Source organism: Gigantopelta aegis, chromosome 2 (genome assembly GCF_016097555.1).
Source record: "Gigantopelta aegis isolate Gae_Host chromosome 2, Gae_host_genome, whole genome shotgun sequence".
Lineage (NCBI taxonomy): Eukaryota > Metazoa > Mollusca > Gastropoda > Neomphalida > Peltospiridae > Gigantopelta > Gigantopelta aegis.
Window position 1 is genome coordinate 37,909,822 of NC_054700.1, and position 23,138 is coordinate 37,932,959.

The 23,138-nt window shown below is 37.4% G+C and overlaps 1 protein-coding gene across 1 annotated transcript in view; it reads right to left on the bottom strand.

Moving 5' to 3' along the window:
• LOC121388419 (kinesin-like protein KIF15) overlaps window positions 1–23,138 on the bottom strand; it is a 67,588-nt gene that overhangs the window by 23,732 nt on the left and 20,718 nt on the right. Inside the window, exons 7-18 of the mRNA XM_041519731.1 lie at window positions 22,358–22,537; window positions 20,196–20,297; window positions 19,201–19,308; window positions 17,493–17,618; window positions 15,704–15,762; window positions 14,514–14,577; window positions 12,600–12,711; window positions 11,271–11,359; window positions 9,950–10,099; window positions 5,355–5,553; window positions 4,404–4,501; window positions 1,099–1,278 (exon numbers count right to left, since the gene is read on the bottom strand). Of these exons, the coding sequence (XP_041375665.1) occupies window positions 1,099–1,278; window positions 4,404–4,501; window positions 5,355–5,553; window positions 9,950–10,099; window positions 11,271–11,359; window positions 12,600–12,711; window positions 14,514–14,577; window positions 15,704–15,762; window positions 17,493–17,618; window positions 19,201–19,308; window positions 20,196–20,297; window positions 22,358–22,537 (1,467 nt within the window). The remainder of the gene's footprint in view (window positions 1–1,098; window positions 1,279–4,403; window positions 4,502–5,354; window positions 5,554–9,949; window positions 10,100–11,270; window positions 11,360–12,599; window positions 12,712–14,513; window positions 14,578–15,703; window positions 15,763–17,492; window positions 17,619–19,200; window positions 19,309–20,195; window positions 20,298–22,357; window positions 22,538–23,138) is intronic.

The window sequence follows — 23,138 nt, forward strand, 5'->3', positions numbered from 1 at the left end:
AAAAGTTGCACCTGTATTAAGATACCCTTTTTTATTATTAAAACTTCAAGTCTCCCTGTTGTTAAAAACTTCGCCCTCTCTAAAGTTTGAGAGAGAAGTGACTTCACTCTATGATTTTGACCTCGCGCGAGGCCTGCAAACCTTCTTTTATGTTTTACGAAAACAGTTTTTAATTTAACGTCAAAACAACACTTTTTTAAATCTATTATCAAAACTCCTTTCACAGATTTACTTAGCGTTAAGAATCTTACTCTGCGACGGTCTTGTGTAATGTTTCAAATACGATGTGACGTAATTTGTAAATCATATACGTCAGTAAATAAAAGGCGCTAACTGCAGTAAAAATAAAAAGGGAATTCCCCATTTAAAAGTTCCGGTCCAGATCGCACATATGTGTGATACAAAATACATTTATCACAGTTTCAAAATATCTTTATTACTATAGTAAGATTGAATAGGTATGTAATAAAATGTATTATTACCCCAGCAGGCACTCATAACGGAGAAAATATAAAATCATAATTTCTCACTGAGAAATTATCATGTATTGCTTTAACATACACTACTATTGGACAATTTGACGCCAACAAACCAGTCACCTTAGGGGTACTAAATATGACTTCATCACAATTTGGCAGAACATACACAATGACGTCACGTAGTTTAAAGCATTTGCATTTACATCTTTCTGTAATAAAATAGTAGTTTAATGCAATTCATTATTGATTTTTTTCTTTTTACAGAATATATAGAACTTTGGGTTTTGAAAATTATCTGTGAACCGTGAATAAAATACAAAGTTAAAACAATACTCAGAACAGTAAAGTAGTTTACGTCGTTTCTATATACATGGACGTGTAGCCGATGTAGGTTATATCGAAAATAAAGGCTTTAAAAAACTCCAAATAGCTGGGATAATAAATAGAATAACAAACTTGGTATCAGTTATTATTAAATTTATGTCCCTCATGAAATAATTTTCACTTGTGACATAAATTTGATAGTAACTGGAAACTCATTTATTATCCTCTATTTATGGCATAATCCACAAATGGATTAACTTTAAATTTCCCCGAGTCCTGCTTTTCCACAGCTTACCCTTATTGTATTGGAATGCAGGGTGTTCATCTCTCTCTGGTTAATACTGGTGGTCAATTCTTTCACTGCAAGACTTTTCTGTAACGCCTCAACCATTTGCTTGGAGGCCACCAGTTCTGCTTCGGTGACTAGCTGTCTTTTCTCGGTAGCTAGTCGTTCCTCCTGCTGAGACTTTTTCAGCTAAACAAATGACCAAAAAAACCCCACAAAGTTATTACAGACCTTGATGTGAAATATTTTTTTTAGGGGGAGTAATTAATTGCTCCCATAACTTGATTATGGGGAGCCATTTAAGATATAACATATTGATACCATATAAATTCACATGCTTGAACTAGTTTTAGGGGAGTGCCATTAACACATTCTACAGTCAAGGCCAATGTGTGATTTTGGTTTAAAACATTTAAGTGTCATAAGGACTCCGTTTGCAAATCTTTAGAGCCCGCCACCAACCCAGCGAGCCCTGCCGTGCGTCTCTAGTAGAACAGAAGGTACACTAAATGTTTTCCATGAAATCATGGAAAAGATTGCAATTCAAGATTGTGGTTTTCCAGGATTTTTGGATATATGTTGACTGTGTCATTTCAAAGAATCCATGTAAATTGTACAAATAGTTTTCAAGAGCCATGCTGGCTCGTATGCTAGCCAAGCTAGAGAGTCCTATATGATTTTTGCGAGCCTCAGGCTCCCGGACTCTCCTCAAAATCGCACACTGAAGGCGCTAAATGTTGTGCCCAAAATAGTAATTCTCAAATTAAGTAGAAAGATATGAGTAAATGATACAGCAGCCACTGGGGCTGCTGTCAACTTTTATTTATTTTCAGTGATGTTACACAATGGATGAACTTGGAGATGTCAGTGTGTGGCAACTATATCTTCCCTGATGTTCGCCTGCGTGCATACTCACTGTATCAACAGCCCTGGTTTTCTCACCGTGGCAGTCTAATTCTGCAGACATTCAATCTAAATCTAGCCTTCATTAACTCACTTCATCAATAGCCTTCACTTACTATTAATCTTATTCTACAGCTGTTCAATCTAAATCTAATGCTCGTCTACTCAATGCATCAACAGCCCTCATTTACTATTAACAGCCCTCATTTACTATTAACAGCCCTCATTTTCTCATTATATCAGTCATTCTGCTGCTGTTTTATTGTGCAGCTGTTCAATCTAAATATAGCCTTCATTTACTCACGATTAACAGCTCTAATTTACTCACTATTAACAGCCCTCATTTACTCACTATTAACAAGCCCTCATTTACTCACTATTAACAGCCCTAATTTACTCACTGTATAAGTCTCATTCTGCTGCTGTTCAATCTAAATATAGCCTTCATTTACTCACGATTAACAGCCCTCATTATATCAGTCATTCTGCTACTGTTTTATTGTGCAGCTGTTCAATCTAAATATAGTCTTCATTTATTCATTATTAACAGCTCTAATTTACTCACTATTAACAAGCCCTAATTTACTCACTATTAACAGCCCTCATTTACTCACTATTAACAGCCCTCATTTACTCATTATTAACAGCCCTCATTTACTCACTATTAACAGCCCTCATTTACTCACTATTAACAGCCCTCATTTACTCATTATTAACAGCCCTCATTTACTCACTATTAACAAGCCCTAATTTACTCACTATTAACAGCCCTCATTTACTCACTGTATCAGTCTCAATCTAAATATAGCCTTCATTTACTCACGATTAACAGCCCTAATTTACTCACTATTAACAGCCCTCATTTACTCACTATTAACAAGCCCTCATTTACTCACTATTAACAAGCCCTCATTTACTCACTATCAATTTCATTCTGCAGCTGTTCAATCTAAATATAGCCTTCATTTACTCACTATTAACAGCCCTAATTTACCCACTATTAACAGCCCTCATTAACAGCCCTCTAAATATAGCTTTTATTTAAACACTATTAACAGCCTTCATTTACTCACTATTAACAGCCTTCATTTATTCACTATTAACAGCCCTCATTTACTCACTATTAACAAAGCCTAATTTACTCACTATTAACAGCCCTCATTTACTCACTGTATCAATTTTACTGTGCAGCTGTTCAATCTAAATATAGCCTTCATTTACTCACAATTAACAGCCCTAATTTACTCACTATTAACAGCCCTCATTTACTCACTATTAACAAGCCCTCATTTACTCACTATTAACAAGCCCTCATTTACTCACTATCAATTTCATTCTGCAGCTGTTCAATCTAAATATAGCCTTCATTTACTCACTATTAACAGCCCTAATTTACTCACTATTAACAGCCCTCATTTACTCACTATTAACAAGCCCTCATTTACTCACTATCAATTTCATTCTGCAGCTGTTCAATCTAAATATAGCCTTCATTTACTCACTATTAACAGCCTTCATTTACTCACTATTAACAGCCTTCATTTATTCACTATTAACAGCCCTCATTTACTCACTATTAACAAAGCCTAATTTACTCACTATTAACAGACCTCATTTACTCACTGTATCAATTTTACTGTGCAGCTGTTCAATCTAAATATAGCCTTCATTTACTCACTATTAACAGCCCTAATTTACTCACTATTAACAAGCCCTAATTTACTCACTATTAACAGCCCTCATTTACTCACTATTAACAGCCCTCATTTACTCACTATTAACAGCCCTCATTTACTCACTGTATCAATTTTGTTGTGCAGCTGTTCAATCTAAATATAGCTTTTATTTACTCACTATTAACAGCCTTCATTTACTCACTATTAACAGCCTTCATTTACTCACTGTTAACAAGCCCTAATTTACTCACTATTAACAGCCCTCAGTTACTCACTATCAATTTTATTGTGCAGCTGTTCAATCTAAATATAGCCTTCATTTACTCACTATTAACAGCTCTAATTTACTCACTATTAACTGCCCTCATTTACTCACTGTATCAATTTTATAGGGCAGCTGTTCAATCTAAATATAGCCTTCATTTACTCACTATTAACAGCCCTCATTTACTCACTATTAACAAGCCCTAATTTACTCAATATTAACAGCCCTCATTTACTCACTGTATCAGTCTCATTCTGCAGCTGTTCAATCTAAATATAGCCTTCATTTACTCACTATTAACAAGCCCTAATTTACTCACTATTAACAGCCCTCATTTACTCACTGTATCAGTCTCATTCTGCAGCTGTCCAATCTAAATATAGCCTTCATTTACTCACTATTAATAGCCCTAATTTACTCACTATTAACAGCCCTCATTTACTCACTATTAACAGCCCTCAATTACTCACTATATCAATTTCATTCTGCAGCTGTTCAATCTTTGACTTCAGTAGTTCCGTGCCTGTAGCACAGTTTGGTGGACGGGGACTGCAGATCATTGGATCAGCTAGATATAAAATAAATAAATAATAAAAAAAGATATATATATATATATATATATATATAAATTAGGGCTATAATATTTAAGGTATATAAATAAATTCTACTCAGACCATTCTTAAAACATGGCAAGGTATAGAGAGGATGATGAGTTATTGGGTACAAAAAGAACTAATGATGTCCAAGGAAATGAGGGCAAAGTAATAGCAATCAAGATTACAGCAAATAATTGTTTTTAAGGATGTCCTCTTAAACACGACGATCATCTTCAAAACAAAGCTACGCTATACCACAACCCATTTCAAAAGATTCCCCCGACAACACTATTTTAACATGTACAATTTTTTTTTAAACACTGAATGTTTTTAATAAAAAAAATTTTTGTTTAAAACTGATTAAGGAAGAAAATGATTTATTTAACGACGCACTCAACACATTTTATTTACTGTTATATGGCATCAGACATCACACAGATACTGAGAGAGAAAACCTGCTGTCGCCACTTCCAAGGGCTACTTTTTTCGATTAGCAGAAAGAGGGATCTTTTATTTGCACCATCCCACAGACAGGATAGTACATACCACAGCCTTTGTTACACCAGTTGTGGAGCACTGGCCTGAACGAGAAATAGCCCAATGGGCCCACCAACAGAAATCGATTGTACATTGATCGAGCATTAGGCGAGCACTATATCACTGAGCTACGTCCCGCCCAGAAAATTGATTAAACAGAATCGTAAAAATGATGTAATATAGATATTTTGTGATTATCTCATAATTTTATGCCTCCAACCCAAAATCAGAGATTCAACAAAGCCCAGAATCCTGCTACCTCTGCAGCCTGTGTACTGCAGTGCTCACCGATCTGTTTTGTTTTCATAAGCTCCTGGAACAAAGTGTGCAGCATTGCCTTCTTGGCCCTGCACCCAGTGACTTGCTCCGAGGCATTCAGCTGCTTCAAGTTGGCCTTCAACAGTTTGTTCTCCATCATCAGCCTGGCGACCTGGGCACGGTGCTCGGAATCATCCTTCACAACAGCTAGCTCCTGCTTCAGTTCTTTCTAAAACGGGTATTTAAACATAAATGTAATAAAGTATTTTGGTAGGTTTTTTCAACAACAACAAAAAAAAATCATATGCCTATTTTCAGAAAGAAAGAAATGTTTTATTTAACGACACGCTCAACACATATTATTTACGGTTATATGGTGTCAAGGACCATACAGATATTGAGAGAGGAAACCCGCTGTTGCCACTTCATGGGCTACTCTTTTCAATTAACAGCAAGGGATCTTTTATATGCACCATCCCACAGACAGGGTAGTACATACCACGGCCTTTGATATACCAGTCGTGGTGCACTGGCTGGAATGAAAAATAGCTCAATGGGCCCACCGACAAGGATTGATCCCAGACCGACCGCGCATCGAGCGAGCACTTTACCACTGGGCTATGTCCCGCCCCGACTACTTTCAGATTTCTGAGTTACTAGTGAAGGTATATTGATGCAGCTGAACAATATAGTCTTAGAGAGGAAACCTGCTACATTTGTCCATTAGTAGTAAGGGATCTTTTATATGCACCATCCCACATACATGATAGCACATACCACTGCATTTGGTGTACCAGTCGTGGTGGACTGGCTATAGAGCAAGAAATAGACCAATTGGCCCACAACGAGATTCAGTGCTAGACTGACCACTCATCAAGCTTTACCACTGGGCTACATCCCACCCTCATTAGAACAAACCTGCTTCAGATAGAAGAAAAAGAAGAAAAAAAAAGAAATGTTTTATTTCACAACGCACTTAACACATTTTATTTACGGTTATATGGCGTCAGACATAAGGTTAAGGACCACACAGATATTGAGAGGAAACCCGCTGTCGCCACTTCATGGACTACTCTTTTCGATTAGCAGCAAGGGATCTTTTATATGCACAATCCCACAGACAGGATAGCACATACCACAGCCTTTGATATACCATTCATGGTGCACTGGCTGGAGCGAGAAATAGCCCAATGGGCCCACCGACGGGGATCGATCCTAAAACGACTGCGCATCAAGCGAGTATTTTACCACTGGGCTACGTCTTGCCCTCCAGATAGAAGAAAATAATATTCTATATAAATGTATAACAAGAACTTTGCAGAATTAAATGCTTTTCCCACCCACCATAAACTAATTTAGTGAGGATTATAGTTGCATCCATGACTACAAATGTTCATCATGATGCATGTTAAAAACTAAACATTAATTATGTTTACGAGGAAAATAAAGCAATTTTATTTAATGAAGTTCACATTTTAACATGCATCGAGATAAACACCCAAAAGTGCAATTACATATGATATAAACATTGATCAACGACTTTTAGTTTTCAAGAAACATAGCTAAATGCAAATACTTAATGCTGGGTTAAATGGAAAAGTTGATGTTATAGACATCATTGGAAAGTGTAAAACCTGTCTTGCCTTTCGAAAAAAAGAAAAGCAAAAGGTTTTGTTTAATGACACCACTATAGCACATTGATTTATTAATCATTGGCTATCGGATGTCAAACATTTGGTAATTTTGATAGTCTTAGAGAGGAAACCCACTACATTTTTTCGTTAATAGCAAGGGATCTTTTATATGCACCCAGGCTTTCAAGTGATCTTTTGTGACAAAAAATGGGGAAAAATAGGCCTCTAGCAGACAAAAAAGTAGGAGGTAAGTGGGGATATTTACTAAAAACATAGGGATTTTTCTAATAAACTTATCACTTCTCTTCTTATTTCAATGTTGCACACTGATAGAATCTTCTGGCTTGAGACATGTTGAAGAGAACTTGAGACCAAAAAAAAGTAAAGTTTGTTTTATTTAACAACGCCACTAGAGCACATTGATTTTTTTATCTTATCATCAGCTATTGAATGTCAAACATATGGTCATTCTGACACTGTTTTTTAGAGGAAACCCGCTGTCGCCAAAGAGGCTACTCTTTTACAACAGGCAGCAAGGGATCTTTTATTTGCGCTTCCCACAGGCAGGATAGCACAAACCATGGCTTTTGTTGAACCAGTTATGGATTACTGGTCGGTGCAGGTGGTTCACATCTACCCATTGAGCCATGCGGAGCACTCACTCAGGGTTTGGAGTCGGTATCTGGATTAAAAATCCCATGCCTCGACTGGGATTCGAACCCAGTACCTACCAGCCTGTAGTCCGATGGCCTAACCACATCACCGAGGCCGGTCAACTTGAGACCAAATATGATCAGTGCCACAAGGGTGTACATTTCATGGTTGCCCGGTCACCTCAGGCTTGGCTTGGCTAGGTATTTAACGTGTCCATATACCTCTATGATTTCAAACACGCCTATCCCGAGTCCGGCTTCCAATAAGATTGGGGGTCTGACTCGGGACAGGAAGGTCACCTCAGGCGAGTGAAAATGCTGAACAAGTCATGAGCCCTCCTGGCCGGTGCCAAACATTTTGTACATTTGTTACAGCGTATTATTTCGGAACATCCAAAATGTAATGTTTATAACAACCAAAAAGTTAAGTTTTGATACTAATTAAATTGAATGGTATGTATAATAATGCAGCCATACCAATAAATATTTTCTTGGAAAATTTGGGGGGGGGGCCAACTAGTCTATTAAAATTAAAAGTATTTGGAACACTTTGGCCGATTTTGTTTACCAGCATGCAGCTACATTGGGAGTTCTCGATTGGGTATCAGAATTCAGTGGGAAATATTAAATAAAACCAAACTTGGAAAAAACCGCCATGTGGTTGTTGAAAATAGCTCCATCATAGCTTGATGCATGGTCGGTCTAGGATCAATCCCCATCGGTGGGACCATTGGGATTTCTCGTTCCAGCCGTGGTATGTGCTATTCTGTCTGTTGGATGGTGCATATAAAAGATCACTTGCTACTAATGAAAAAAATGTAGCGGTTTTCCTCTCAATGACTGTGTCAAAATGACCATATGTTTGACATCCAACAGTCGATGATTAATAAATCAATGTGCTTTAGTGGTGTCATCAAACAAAAACAAACTTTAACTTCATTTACATGGTCATGACAGAAGGAAGGAAATGTTTTATTTAACGACGCACTCAACACATTTATTTACGGTTATATGACGTCGGACATATGGTTAAGGACCACATAGGTATTGAGAGAGGAAACCCTCTGTCGCCACTTCATGGGCTACTCTTTTCGATTAGCAGCAAGGGATCTTTTATATGCACTATCCCACAGACAGGATAGTACATATCACGGCCTTTGTTACACCAGTTGTGGAGCACTGGCTGGAATGAGATGGTCATGACAGGTTGCCTGCGTTTGAACATATCGTGTTGTTAATTATTTGTATGACAGTAATCGGATTTAAAATAAAACAAAACAGCAGGTCTTCTAGAATTTTTATATAAAAAAGTTAATATAATTTTACTATATAATAGTAAAATTTGCAAGGATGTCACCTGAAGAGGGAGATATAGCTTGGAAACACTAACATTTGGGTGGGGGTGGAGGGCAGGATATTCATATTCATAAAATAGACTTAACTGCAACATTTGACAAACAAATTTCACTAGCCGTCTGGCATGGTAATAGTAGTAATTTACTAGCCCAACATTGAATATCATTAGCCATGGGAGTAGGGCTACCATAATCTAGAAGCCCTGTTAAAACAAAATTTTAGAAAGGTGATAACGACATTCATAGAGACGACATTTCAGTAAGTTGATTTCAGGTCCGTATGAACGATATCTGAAGTGTGTGTGTGTGGGGGGGGGGGGGGGGGGGGAGTACAGTTTCTAGTGGAGGAGGGCAGGTTTTAAAAATATTTATTTAAATAAAATTGGGGCAAGATAAAAATTGCATGGGAAAGTCAAAGTGCTGACATGACTCGGCCGAATGACAAGTAAACAAAAATCCCAAGTGCACACCCTGGTGCCATCCATCTAAACTGATAGCAGCAGGCAACAAAGTAGACAGATGACACCATAACATTTCAATCTCAAGTCTCTTCAAGAGAAATCCAGCCTAGAACCATCATAATTTCACAAAATATAAAAATATCCTTAAACAATTTTCAATAATTATCTATTTATGTTCTGTTTTTGTATGTGTCCAATTTTTAAAAAGAAGGAATTAGCAGGGCAGCTTGATAAAGAAGTAGGAAAAAGTAGGAGCCAAATGGAAAAGTAGGGGAAAATAAAGACACTTGATAGTCTGTGGCAGAACCATCCCACAGACATGATAGTACATACCATGGCCTTTGATATATATATATATACCAGTCGTGGTGCACTGGCTGGAACGGAAAAAAATACACCAATGGGCCCACCAACAGGGATCAATCCTAGACCGACTGAACATCAAGTGAACACTTTACCACTGGGCTAGCTCCTGTCCCCTTTGCCTATCGATGTCACTAAGGTGAGACAAACACAACTTACAACACGCTCATCTTGGTTGATGCAATTGTTGGAAGACTCCAGTTTCTTGATGGTTTCTTCTCGAAACTTTATTATCATGCGCAAGGTCAGGCAGTTCTTTTCCTTTTTGTTCAGTACATTCTCAAAATCCCTTCTAACTTCTTCATACATCTTTAAAAAAAATCAACACGAAAATGAACAGTTACTAAATCCATTGGAATGAAATAATATCACACTTTAGAATAATGCTAAAGCAAATTTTTAAAAAAAGAAAGAAAGAAAGAAATGTTTTATTTAACAACGCACTCAACACATTGTATTTACGGTTATATGGCATTAGACATATGGTTAAGGACCAAACAGATATTGAGAGGAAAACTTCCGTCACCACTTCATGGGCTACTCTTTTCGATTAGCAGCAAGGGATCAGACAGGGTAGTACATACCACTGCCTTTGATATACCAGTCGTAGGCCCACCGACGGGGCTAAAGTGAATTAATGAACCGTGTACACAGATTATATATAGATGAACGAAATCAACAAAATAATCGGCGAGTTGTCTTGTAAACCCGACTCAAGTCTGATAAAATAGTTTGATCAGGATGCTTAAATAATATACCACAAGGAATTGTCCACACAATTCTTCAAGTATGTGTGAAACTACCTAACATTTCCCAAATCATTCAAAATAAACATTTCCGTAACTCGATAACTTCTATAATAAATTTTTTATTATGGATTCTAAGCTTAGCAAAGTAATCACTTTTTGTATAAAAATAGGTTTGAGCATTAATTTATTTTTCAGTATATATTTGGTCAGGAATTTGGCTTAGTGATAATAAACCGGCCTCAGTGGTGTCGTGGTTAAGCCATCGGATAATAAGGCTGGTAGGTACTGGGTTCAAAGCCCAGTAACGGCTCCCACCCAGAACGAGTTTTAACGACTCAGTGGGTAGGTGTAAGACTACTACACCCTCCACCCACTCACTAACTACTAACCCACTGTCCTGGACAGCCAGCCCTAGATAGATGAGGTGTGTGCCCAGAACAGTGTGCTTGAACCTTAACTCGATATAAGCACAAAAATATGTTGAAATGAAACGGTGATAATAGCTTTTTAGAAAATGTGTCAAACCCAGCTTTTGCATGCATTTTTCCATACACAGGACAGTACACAACATGGCATTTGTTGTATCAGCTATAGGACACTGGTTGGGATGGGGGGAAAATCCCACCTCCTGATCCATTAATGGAGACCCAAGGCAGTGGACGTAAGACTATTAAATTGTCTTTTATCATACAATTTTTTAATATCATCCGTCCATATACATATGTACTTACTTTTTTCTCGGACATCAAATTTTCTACATACATCATGGCTTCATAAAAGTTATCTTTCCATTCTGAACCTGCAACACCCTGATCACAATCTACAGAAAGAGAATAAACTGTTTAACAAGTAATATGCTATACAAAAACACCATTTTTGAATTTCTAAAACAGAAAAGAAAAAAGTAATTTAGTGTATTGTAAACCAAAGAATAAATCTGCTTCCATTTATTATCAAATTTACTAAATGTTTCTGACATCCAATAGCCGATGATTAATAAATCAATGTGCTCTATTGGTGTCATTAAATAGAAAGAAAAAAGAAATGTTTTATTTAACGACGCACTCAACACATTTTATTTACGGTTATATGGCGTCAGACATGGTTAAGGACCACACAAATATTGAGAAAGGAAACCCGCTATCGCCACTTCATGGGCTACTCTTTTCGATTAGCAGCAAGATATTTTATATGCACCATCCCACGGCCTGTGGTGCACTGGCTGGAGCGAGAAATAGCCCAATGGGCCCACCGACGGCGGTATACCATATATACCCTTTGGTATCGGTATCCCGTCAATTTGGATTTCTCAAAATACTGAAATGTTGATAACTGAAACATATTCCTGCCATTATGTGTAACACTATTAAAAATTACAGTAACCCAAAGAAGCTGACAATAAAGAGTTTCTTGGACATCATATTTCCAACAAATTTACAGAAAAACATGTACATGCATGTTACCCGAACAGCTTATAAAGCCCATAGGGATATAATATGACGGAATGAACTGAACTTCATTTACGGAATAACAAGATTGGTCTTTTGTGTTAATTTCCCCCAAAGTCAGCAACAGAAACTCGTTTGCGGAGGAAATTTAACACAGAAAATCAGTTTTACATGAACAACGTGATGATTATCGATATATAATTATTATGGGCCAAATTTACGAAGCCTGTTTTTCTTAGACGCAGGTGTTTAAGCATTGTCAGTGTATGTAGTTACATGTGTATAAGACATAAATAGGCTTTGTTAATTTGGCCCTATGTTGGTATTCTTGAACAAAACCTAACCCTAACCTAAAATCAGAAAAAGGCCAAGTGAATGGAATCTAAATAAAAACTGCAGGTGGGTTTTAACTCTGGCATGCTGGGTATACTGAAAATAAACTTGACATCGGTATAGGTCTTAATACGAATGTAAGTAACCCCCAAAACACCGCTATCGAACCTGAAGTTTCAATACCACATAGCTCTATCGTTAAACAAAAACATCCCTGAAAGTTTACTTTTGTTTATTATTAGTTTTAATTATCAGTATGCTTTTATAATATGCAAATACCTGACAAGTTAGAAGGTCCCGACATTTTATATTGGGCAACAACTTCCTTCAATCTGCGAATTTCGAGCTGCAAATGCACAACATTTCCTGATGTGTCTTGGTTGACAACCGCCTGATAAGTAAAAGAAATAATATTTCAACATGCTTCAAGCAAATTGTCATACAGGAATAGCAGCTCTAAAATGTACAATTTAGCATCAATATAATATATCAAACTTAAGTGTTTTCCCTAAACATTTGGCAAGGCATGGTAGACTAAACACTTTGGGGGCATGTTCACCTCTTTTTCAGGGCTCTTTTTATTAATTAATTTTTTTTTCATTATAGACCAAAACATAATTGAAATAAAAATAAATGTAATTAATGAATGACAAAATATATAACACGGATATTTCATTAATTAATAATTATGCATTTCATAAAGGCAATTTTGGAATTAATTATTGAAAAAGGCTTGTTTAATCTCAGGTAAACATGGCGCTGATTAAGGCAAGATGGCGCTAGACTATAGAGGCATGGTGCAACACCATGCTAAAACAAGCTAGGGAAAACACTAAAACTAGGGCTAACACAAATAGCTTGCTCTGGCCAAAATCAGTTTTCTATAAAAAAAAATTAAAAAAGCTTTTGATCACTCCTATTGCACCCCCATAAAAAAGTATTCAAAACTTAATAAAACCACATGGTAGTCTCCATTCATATTGTCAAACGAAAAAAATAACAAACTCATCATTCAGATTTACTTGTTGCAAACATGTTAATGGAAAAACTGCCATGGACACTATTTTTCCTCAGCATTTTTTTTTTTGCCGTGGTAATTATTTTAATTGCAGGGGTTGTAACAGTACATGATAAAGCTGTACACAAAATGGCAGGGCCCCGTTCCACAAATCGATCTTAGCCCTAAGATCACCTTAAGTCCATAGCTACCATTAGTGCTAAGATCACTTCGTGGAATGGGGCCCAGGTGGCATTGCGAGAGAAAAAAAAAGTCTGAAAAACTATACATACAATGTATGGGACAGAAGAAGGAAACGTTTTATTTGATGCACTCAGCACATTTTATTTACAGTTATATGGCGTTGGACATATGGTTAAAGACCACACAGATATTGACAGAAGGAAATGCGTCTGGGCATGGTGTAAGAGCCACAACAGATGGTACAAGGGAAACAGGAAAATTTTATTTAACGATGCACTCAGCACAATTCATTTACGGTTATATGGCGTCGGGCATATGGTTAAAGACCACACAGATATTGACAGAAGGAAATGTTTTATTTATCGACGCACTCAACACATTTTATTTATGAGTATATGGTGTTGGACATATGGTCAAAGACCACACAGATATTGAGAGAGGAAACCGGCTGTCGCCACTTCATAGGCTACTCTTTTCGATTAGCAGTAGGGGATCTTTTATATGCACCATCCCACAGATAGGATAACACATACCACGGCCTTTGATATACCAGTAGTGTTGCACTGGCTTGAGTGATAAATAGCCCAATGGGCCCACGGACGGGGATCGATCCCAGACCAACCACGTATCAAGCACTGGAAAAGCAGTGTTTGTTACAGAAAGAAATTTTTGGGTATGGCGCTATGGAATTGAATGCAACCACAGTCAACAGGAGGTATGGGGGGCCTCCCCCAGAAAGAAAATGGGTTACGTTTAGGGTTAGGATTAAGAAAATCATACAGTAATGTAAGAGTAGTTAATTTTGTCAAAAGGTTAACTTAAAAACAAATATCTACAAAAACATTTGGGTATGGCGCCATACCCATTTTACCCTCTGGCAGAAACCCTTAAAAACAATATGGTAATTATACCTATATCATGCATTTTGTAATTCATTATGCATTATAAAGTTTGATACTGATAACAAAGTAAATATGATTTAAAAAACCTACCTTGTTTTTAATCATTTTAGCCCTTCTGGCAAACATCAAAGTGGATAATGTTTCACCAAAACATCTGAAATAGAAAAATTAACAACACTGCATTATACAGAGATTATTATACGAGCTTGTGTGTCGTACTGATTTTACGAAATGAGTGTCAGGATTTTTGTATTGCCTGAGCAAGAGCAATGGTAATACATGAATCCTGACACAAGTTTCGTAAAATCAGTACGACTTGCACGCGAGTGTAATAATTACTTTATTATCCATATTATTATTGTTGTATTTTTTTATGAATAACAAGACCCAACTCAAAATGTTTCAGCCACAACTAGGAGACGAAGAAATGACATCATATTTCAAATGCAGTCTAAGCTAGGACTGGAGAAAGCAACATCATGTTATGACATCGCTTCCCAAAATTACGTCATTACACTTGTTATTACATGTGTGCTTCGTATGATTATTATGATAATAAATGTATGTATTGACAGTTAGTTTGTTTTGTTTAACAACACCACTACAGCATATGGATTAATTAATCATCAGCCACTGGATGTCAAAGATTTGGTAATTTTTGACAAACTTAGGGGAAACCTGCCACATTTTTCTATTAGCAGCAAGGGATCTTTTATATGCATTTTCCCAGACGGGACAGCACATACCAGTCATAGGGCGCTGGTTGGGATGGGAAAAACCAATAAGAAAATGGGTCAACTGAGGCGATTCGATCCTACAAAGCAAGCATTTCAGGCCAGTGCTCTACTGTCCGATCTAGATCCCACCCCCACTGTATTGACTGAGTTCCATACACTTTATTTTATCAAATACAGTGAAACCCCTCTAAACTGGACACCCTTGTGACCAAATAAAATGTCCGGTGTTAAGAGGTATCCGGTTTAAAGAGCTTAAGTTCTGAACTGATTTTTAAAAAAGGAGGGTGAAAAATGTCTGGTTTTGGGCAAATTCCGGTTTACAGAGGGTCCGGTTTTGAGAGGTTTCACCGTATGAGGAGTTTCACCGGGTTCTTACACAATCATAAACACAATCTATTAATATTACAAAGTTGGGTGGGGTTTGTTTTTACATGATTTGACCATCTCTTTTTGTATTATTTAAATGGCAGAAAATTAACTATCAACCAGACGGATGGACGGACAGACAGACACAGGTTCGACGGGCAGATGACTAAAACATACTTGGTTCCAGGATGTACACAAGCCACAATCCACGTCTTTGCATTGCCTCCAAGTGAATCCTACAGATAAAGTCAAAATATAAACACAAATTATTTCCCATTGGTTGTAAAAAGGAACAATCTCAGAAACAAGAATTCCAAGCAAGTAACGGTCTCGCCTATCATTTTTAAAGTTGAATATTCACCGATTTAGTGAGAAATGAATCTAAATTCAAAAGCTTAACATAAAGTTAAACATTAAGTATCTTACCCTCCCATTCTAGACTTTAGTCGAGACATGACCAGACTTCCTAAACACAGAGCTCTGTGAAAATTCACACGAGTTATCTATCTTGATTGTGTGAACACTAGGATCAACAATCAACTATGTTCAGTGTATTTTGTTGACTGGTATTCATATTTAAGCCATATAAAAAAAGAAGAAAAAAAACCAGTCTAAATTTGTATAATCGTCATAATGTGCATATGTTCGATTTCTTGATATTTGTAAAATATTTCTTTTAAAACATGTTACACATTATTATTTAAGTTGAAGATTTTTAAAGGATATATTCACCGAAAACATTTGATGATACAGACTTTGAAGAAGATGATGGATGGCATTACTAGTCGTCGAGTGAAAGTGAAAATAAACTTCATGAAAGTGACATACACAATGATGTCAAGGATTATGATCGTAGCATTTAAAAAAAAATATTTAAAAAATATGAATTAAGTTCTTCTGTACATTTGGGTAGGGCAATTAAACTCAGTAAGATGTCCCCTAAAATATTACACATGTCAAAATAGTGTAACGTAAGTTTTTTTTTTTTACAATTTGAGGTTGAAATATGTAGGTTTAAAACCTGGAAATTTGAGTGAATAATGACGTTTCTTGATTGTAAAGCTGGATGAATAAGAGTTAATTAAAAATAAAATGTTAAAGTTAAACTATACACCTGGTCCCAGACTTTTAGTTTATGAGAAACTGAGTTAAAAGATAAAAGTTGATGTTTTCGCTGGCATTGTCAGATAAGTAATACTTATATCACACCTTTTAATTAATTTTTAAAAAAGAACAAGAAGTTTAACTGTATTTTCCATATTAGCATTTCTGTTAAAACTAATAAATATAACAGAATACATACGATAAGCTAAAAAAAATAAAAAATAAAAATAATATTCAACCCCACTATAAGTTAAATACTTCAAATTCAGTATTCAGTTAGCCACACTAAACAGAAGTGTTAAAAAATTCATATTATGTTCATTCGCATACAATTTAGGAAGGAAGGAAGAAACTATTTTATTTAACGATGCACTCAACACATTTTATTTACGGTTATATGGAAAAAAGAAGAAACAAACTTTTATTTAACGGCACACTCAACACATTTTATTTACGGTTATATGGTGTCAGACATATGGTTAAGGACCACAGATATTGAGAGAGGAAACCCACTGTCGCCACTTCATGGGCTACTCTTTTTCGATTAGCAGCAAGGGATCTTTTATATGCACCATCCCATAGACAGGATAGCACATACCACAGCCTTTGATGTACCAGTCATGGTGCACTGGCTGGTGCGAGAAATCGGTTATATGGCATCGGACATATGGTTAAGGACAACAGCGATATTGAGGGAAACCCACTGTCGCCACTTCATGGGCTACTCTTTTTGATTAGCAGCAAGGGATTTTTTATATGCACCATCCCACAGACAGGATAGTACATACCACGGCCTTTGTTATACCAGTTGTGGAGCACTAGCTCATACAATTTAGCCACATAAAAAAACTGTATCACATACCCTCAAGAGGAAAGTCAGTTTGGAGTTTCTGTAGGAAATAAACCTGGGTTTTCCATGCGCCTTGTCAACCAGTGCATTGATTACATTGCCAAGCTCCGATAGCGACGTGTTAATACTTCCTGCTTCCTACAAAACAAACCAAATTGACAGATTTATTTTTATAAATATTACAGCATTTCTTATTTTGATGTGTAGGAATTAATCAGCACACTTTGCGAAAGGCAGGATATATCATGCTACAATCTTTGACATACATGTACCACTGATTGAATTAAAAATGCCGAAGTGGAATTTTTAATTCACAGTAGTCAAATTATCCAACTGCTAATAAATAAAAAAAGAGTAAAAAAAAACAAAAACACCCATAAAACTGGCTGTTGAAAAAAATTAGGGGGTGGTAGACAGCGTTCCTAAACATAGGGAGTTATTTCAGATTTTATTCTACGCCAAACTGCTGCCAGTATCCATCATTAATTCATGTAATAAAACAAATTCTGACAGTCTATACCAAGTTATGTGGTATCAAAAATGCATGTGATTGCAATTTTGTGACAGAAAATATAGAATACATGATTTGTAAAGTACTGAAACTTTTAATAAAATCTGTATAATGTTCCTACACAAATGACGATTGTTTATAGTGTATATTCATTACAAAATGAAAAGAAGGAAATGTTTTATTTAATGATGCACCTTAACACATTTTATTTTTGGTCATATGGCATCGGACATATGGTTAAGGACCACACAGATATTGAGAGAGGAAACTCGCTGTCGCCACTTCATGGGCTACTCTTTTCGATTAGCAGCAAGGGATCTTTTATATGCACCATCCCATAGACAGGATAGCACATACCACAGACTTTGATGTACCAGTCGTGGTGCACTGGCTGGAGCGAGAAATAGCCCAATGGGCCCACCAACGGGGATCGATCCCAAACTGACCGCGAATCAAGCGAGTGCTTTACTCATTACCAAATTAATGACACCCCAGCACAAAAATACACATCGGCTATTGGGTGTCACAAATGGTAAGTATATGAAAATATTATTTAGATATACTGACGTAAAACCACAAATGTGTCTGTGAATAAGAATTCACAAAAACCAGCCCAACAACATCAAAAACTAACTAGTACAATAAATTACTCTTTAAACAGTTGTTTCAGTAGCACCTGAGTGATTGTGTCCTTAAACCACAAAGGTTCATGAAAAAAAAAGACACCCCCAATCGTCCCTCCCCCAAAAAGGTTTTGCCCATTGTAAAGGTTTTTTTCCTAGTAGTTCTTCTGATTAAAACAAAGCCTTCCCATGGTACCTGTGAAGAAGAAGTTTGTTTTGTTTAACGACACAACTAGAGCACATTGATTAATTAATCATCGGCTATTGGTTGTCAAAAATTTATTTCTGACTAGTAGTCATCAGAGGAAACCCGCTACATTTTTCGTATGCAGCAAAGGATCGTTTAAATGCACTTACCCACAGACAGGAAAGCACATACCATGGCCTTTGATGCACTGGTTGGAACGAGAAAAAAACCCAATCACTTGAATGGATCCATCAAGGTGATTCGATCCTGCAACACAAGCACCTCAAACGAGCACTCAACCGACTGAGCTAAATCCCGCCCCTGGTACCTGTGACATATGAATATTAAAATTATGGGGGGAAAAAAGCCTTCCTTATGTTAAAAAACAAGTCATTTTACTTTGAGTCGTGCTCCATCAGACTTCGTATCCTTCTGTCTCTCGCTGCCAGCCAGATCCACCAGGTTCAGCTGAGACATCCGCACGTTGTGGAGGCCGGATTTCTCCTCCTAAACATTAGACAAACGATTGCGTGTAAAAGGAGATCATGTTTGGGCGACGTTACGCAAGTTACTGAAATTTGCTCATTTTCCATATTTTTTCAAAACTTGCATGCAAAATTGTTTTTTTTCCATACTTTTTACAAGACCTGGACAATAAAATATATAAATTCCATGCTTTTCAAGGATTTTCAAACTGCCTATGAACCCTGTAGTTTTCTTGAGAAATGTAAAAAATACTCTGAATTATATATCAAATTAAATATTACATCCAAATTATTCAATTTAATATTTATAAATTCATATTACTACAAAATCTATTAAGAGTGACCAACAGGTTATTTAACAGGTGATGCCACAGATTGAATATAACTTGCATCTCTATACAAAATGACAACTGGCTGCTGAATTAATTAATGGAGACACAATAAAGTTTCACGTGATCAAATGATTATCTGGTAGTCTGACAAGGAAATGTTTTATTTAACGACACACTCAACACATTTTATTTATGTTTATGTCGTCGGACATATAGTTAAGGACCACACAGATAAAGAGGGCTTCATGGGCTACTCTTTTCAATTAGCAGCAAGGGATCTTTTATATACACCATCCCATAGACAGGCAAGCACATACCATGGCCTTTGATATACAAGTCGTGGTACACTGGCTGGAGCAAGAAATAGCCCAATGGACCTACTGATGAGGATCTATCCCAAACCGACCGTGCATCAAGCGAGCACTTTACCACTGGGCTACGTCTCGCCCGGTAGTCTGACAAGTGATTTAAAACATCCAGGAGTCAAAATCTGCAAATAGATTTTCCGATTCCCCTCCATCAAAATGCCATATTATTTTGCCTGTTTTACAGAAAGCCATTTAAACAGTTTACAAACCTTTGACTCAATCTGCAGAGTGAACACTGCATGACTCCTGGAACTTTCCCTGTTCATCGAAGTGGAAGCAACTCGGCGGTTTTGCCATCCAGTCACCAGAACCTAACGGTGAAATTTTTTTTAAAAAGTTTTAAGGTTTATCTTATTAACAACACTACAACACCAGTATTACATTTATTAATTAATAATCAGCTGCTGGATATAAAACATTTGATAATCGTGACACAATGATCATCACAGGATGTCTCGTTCACTTTTCCCCATCATAAAGGATGTTTTAAATGCACACACCATAGGGGTGGCATGAGAACACTACATCAATTTGTCGTTTACCATTAACAACGGAAAACCTACCTGATAGGCCTCATTTGCAGTGGCCTCACGTCTTTCACCAACTAATAACCCAAGAAAACCTACCTGATAGGCCTCATTCGCACTGGCCTCACGTCTTTCACCAACTAATAACCCAAGAAAACCTATCTGATAGGCCTCATTCGCACTGGCCTCACGTCTTTCACCAACTAATAACCCAAGAAAACCTACCTGATAGGCCTCATTCGCACTGGCCTCACGTCTTTCACCAACTAATAACCCAAGAAAACCTACCTGATAGGCCTCATTCGCACTGGCCTCACGTCTTTCACCAACTAATAACCCAAGAAAACCTACCTGATAGGCCTCATTCGCACTGGCCACACACGTCTTTCACTATTAACCCTAGAAAACCTACCTGATAGGCCTCATTTGCACTGGCCACATGTCTTTCACTATTAACCCCAGAAAACCTACCTGACAGATCTCATTTGCACTGGCCACATGTCTTTCACTAACTATTAACCCCAGAAAACCTACCTGATAGGCCTCATTCGCACTGGCCTCACGTCTTTCACTAACTATTAACCCCAGAAAAACTACCTGATAGGCCTCATTCGCACTGGCCTCACGTCTTTCATTAACTATTACTCGCGGACAACCTACCTGATAGGCCTCATTCGCACTGGCCTCACATCTTTCACCAACTAATAACCCCAGAAAACCTACCTGGTAGGCCTCATTCGTACTGGCCACACATCTTTCACTATTAACCCCAGAAAACCTACCTGATAGATCTCATTTGCACTGGCCACACGTCTTTCACCAACTAATAACCCAAGAAAACCTACCTGATAGGCCTCATTCGCACTGGCCACACGTCTTTCACCAACTAATAACCCCAGAAAACCTACCTGATAGGCCTCATTCGCACTGGCCACACGTCTTTCACTATTAACCCCAGAAAACCTACCTGACAGATCTCATCTGCACTGGCCACATGTCTTTCACTATTAACCCCAGAAAACCTACCTAATAGGCCTCATTCGCACTGGCCACACGTCTTTCACCAACTAATAACCCAAGAAAACCTACCTGATAGATCTCATTCGCACTGGCCTCACGTCTTTCACCAACTAATAACCCAAGAAAACCTACCTGATAGGCCTCATTCGCACTGGCCACACGTCTTTCACTAACTATTAACCCCAGAAAACCTATCTGATAGGCCTCATTCGCAGTGCAGGGTTCATACACTTAAAGGAAGTCAAAATTCAAAGGGTTTTTCAAGCACTTTCCAGGTCAACTTTACCAAAATTCCAGGACCTTACCGAGTTTCCACAGGTCGTTAAACACGCAAGTGCCAACCATCTTTGTGGGTTTACAATAGATTCATTAACTTGACACGCTCCCTTACCTTGCTAAATACCCAGCGGCAAAAAGTGACAAACTTTCTTTTCCAATATGGCGATGCTGTCGCTTGGATCTCGTGGCCGCGTGATCCTCGCATCGCAAGATAAAAAACAACAACAAACATTCACACGTCAACTGAGCCGGTAAACATCGATTGGCCGGACGATTGGCATTTGATTGTGCCGCGGAAATGAAACAAATAATTTAATTACATGTTAAATAAAGTAAATAAAGCCTCCGTTTTAGGCGTTTATATTTTATTTGACATCAAATTATAATTTTCAAGGGTTTTCCAGACCGCAAGATGATTTTCAAGGGTATTCAAGCACTGGAATACATTAGTTTATTTTTAAGGGTTTTCAAGGGTTTTCCAGGCGCGTACGAACACTGGCAGTGGCCACTTGCCTTTCACTAACTATTAACCCCGGAAAACTTACCTGATAGACCTCATTCGCACTGGTCACTGTTCTTTCCGTCAGACTGTCAACAAACACTCCCTTTTTCATGTTCTCGTGCAGATGCAAGTTAGACGAAGCAGCGTCCAGCAAGTCGAAAATCTGTTCTTGATAAATCTCAAGAAACGAACATCGGCAAAGAAACTGTTTAGCATCCCCATGCTGAAAATTATTAACATTGTACAATGTATACTTGCAATCTCACAAATACCACATACATGTAGTTGCCACCCAACCTCTCACTCTTATCAAACAGAATATAAGGAAGGAATTGTTTTATTTCACGACACACTCAACACATTTTATTTTACAGTTATATGGCGTCGGACATATGGTTAAGGACCACCACACAGATACTGAGAGATGAAACCTGCTGTCGCCACTTCATGGGCTGCTTTTTTCGATTAGCAGCAAGAGTTCTTTTATATGCACCATCCCACAGACAGGATAGCACATACCACGGCCTTTGATATACCAGTCGTGGTGCACTGGTTGTAACGAGAAATAGCTCAATGGGCCCGCCGATGGGGATCGATCCCAGACCGAACGAGCATCAAGCAAGCGCTTTACCACTGGGTTACATCTCGCCCAAAATAGAAAATAAGAGCCAGGTAGAACATTCCTGCAATGTTCAGTAAGTACTACTTGTTAATGGAAGCTCAACATTGTGAAAATGAATGTAAAACCAACAAATGTTTTTGTTGTTCATTTTTATAAAGTCTGATGTCATATGAAAGTTAAACGTTTGTTTTGTTTAACAACA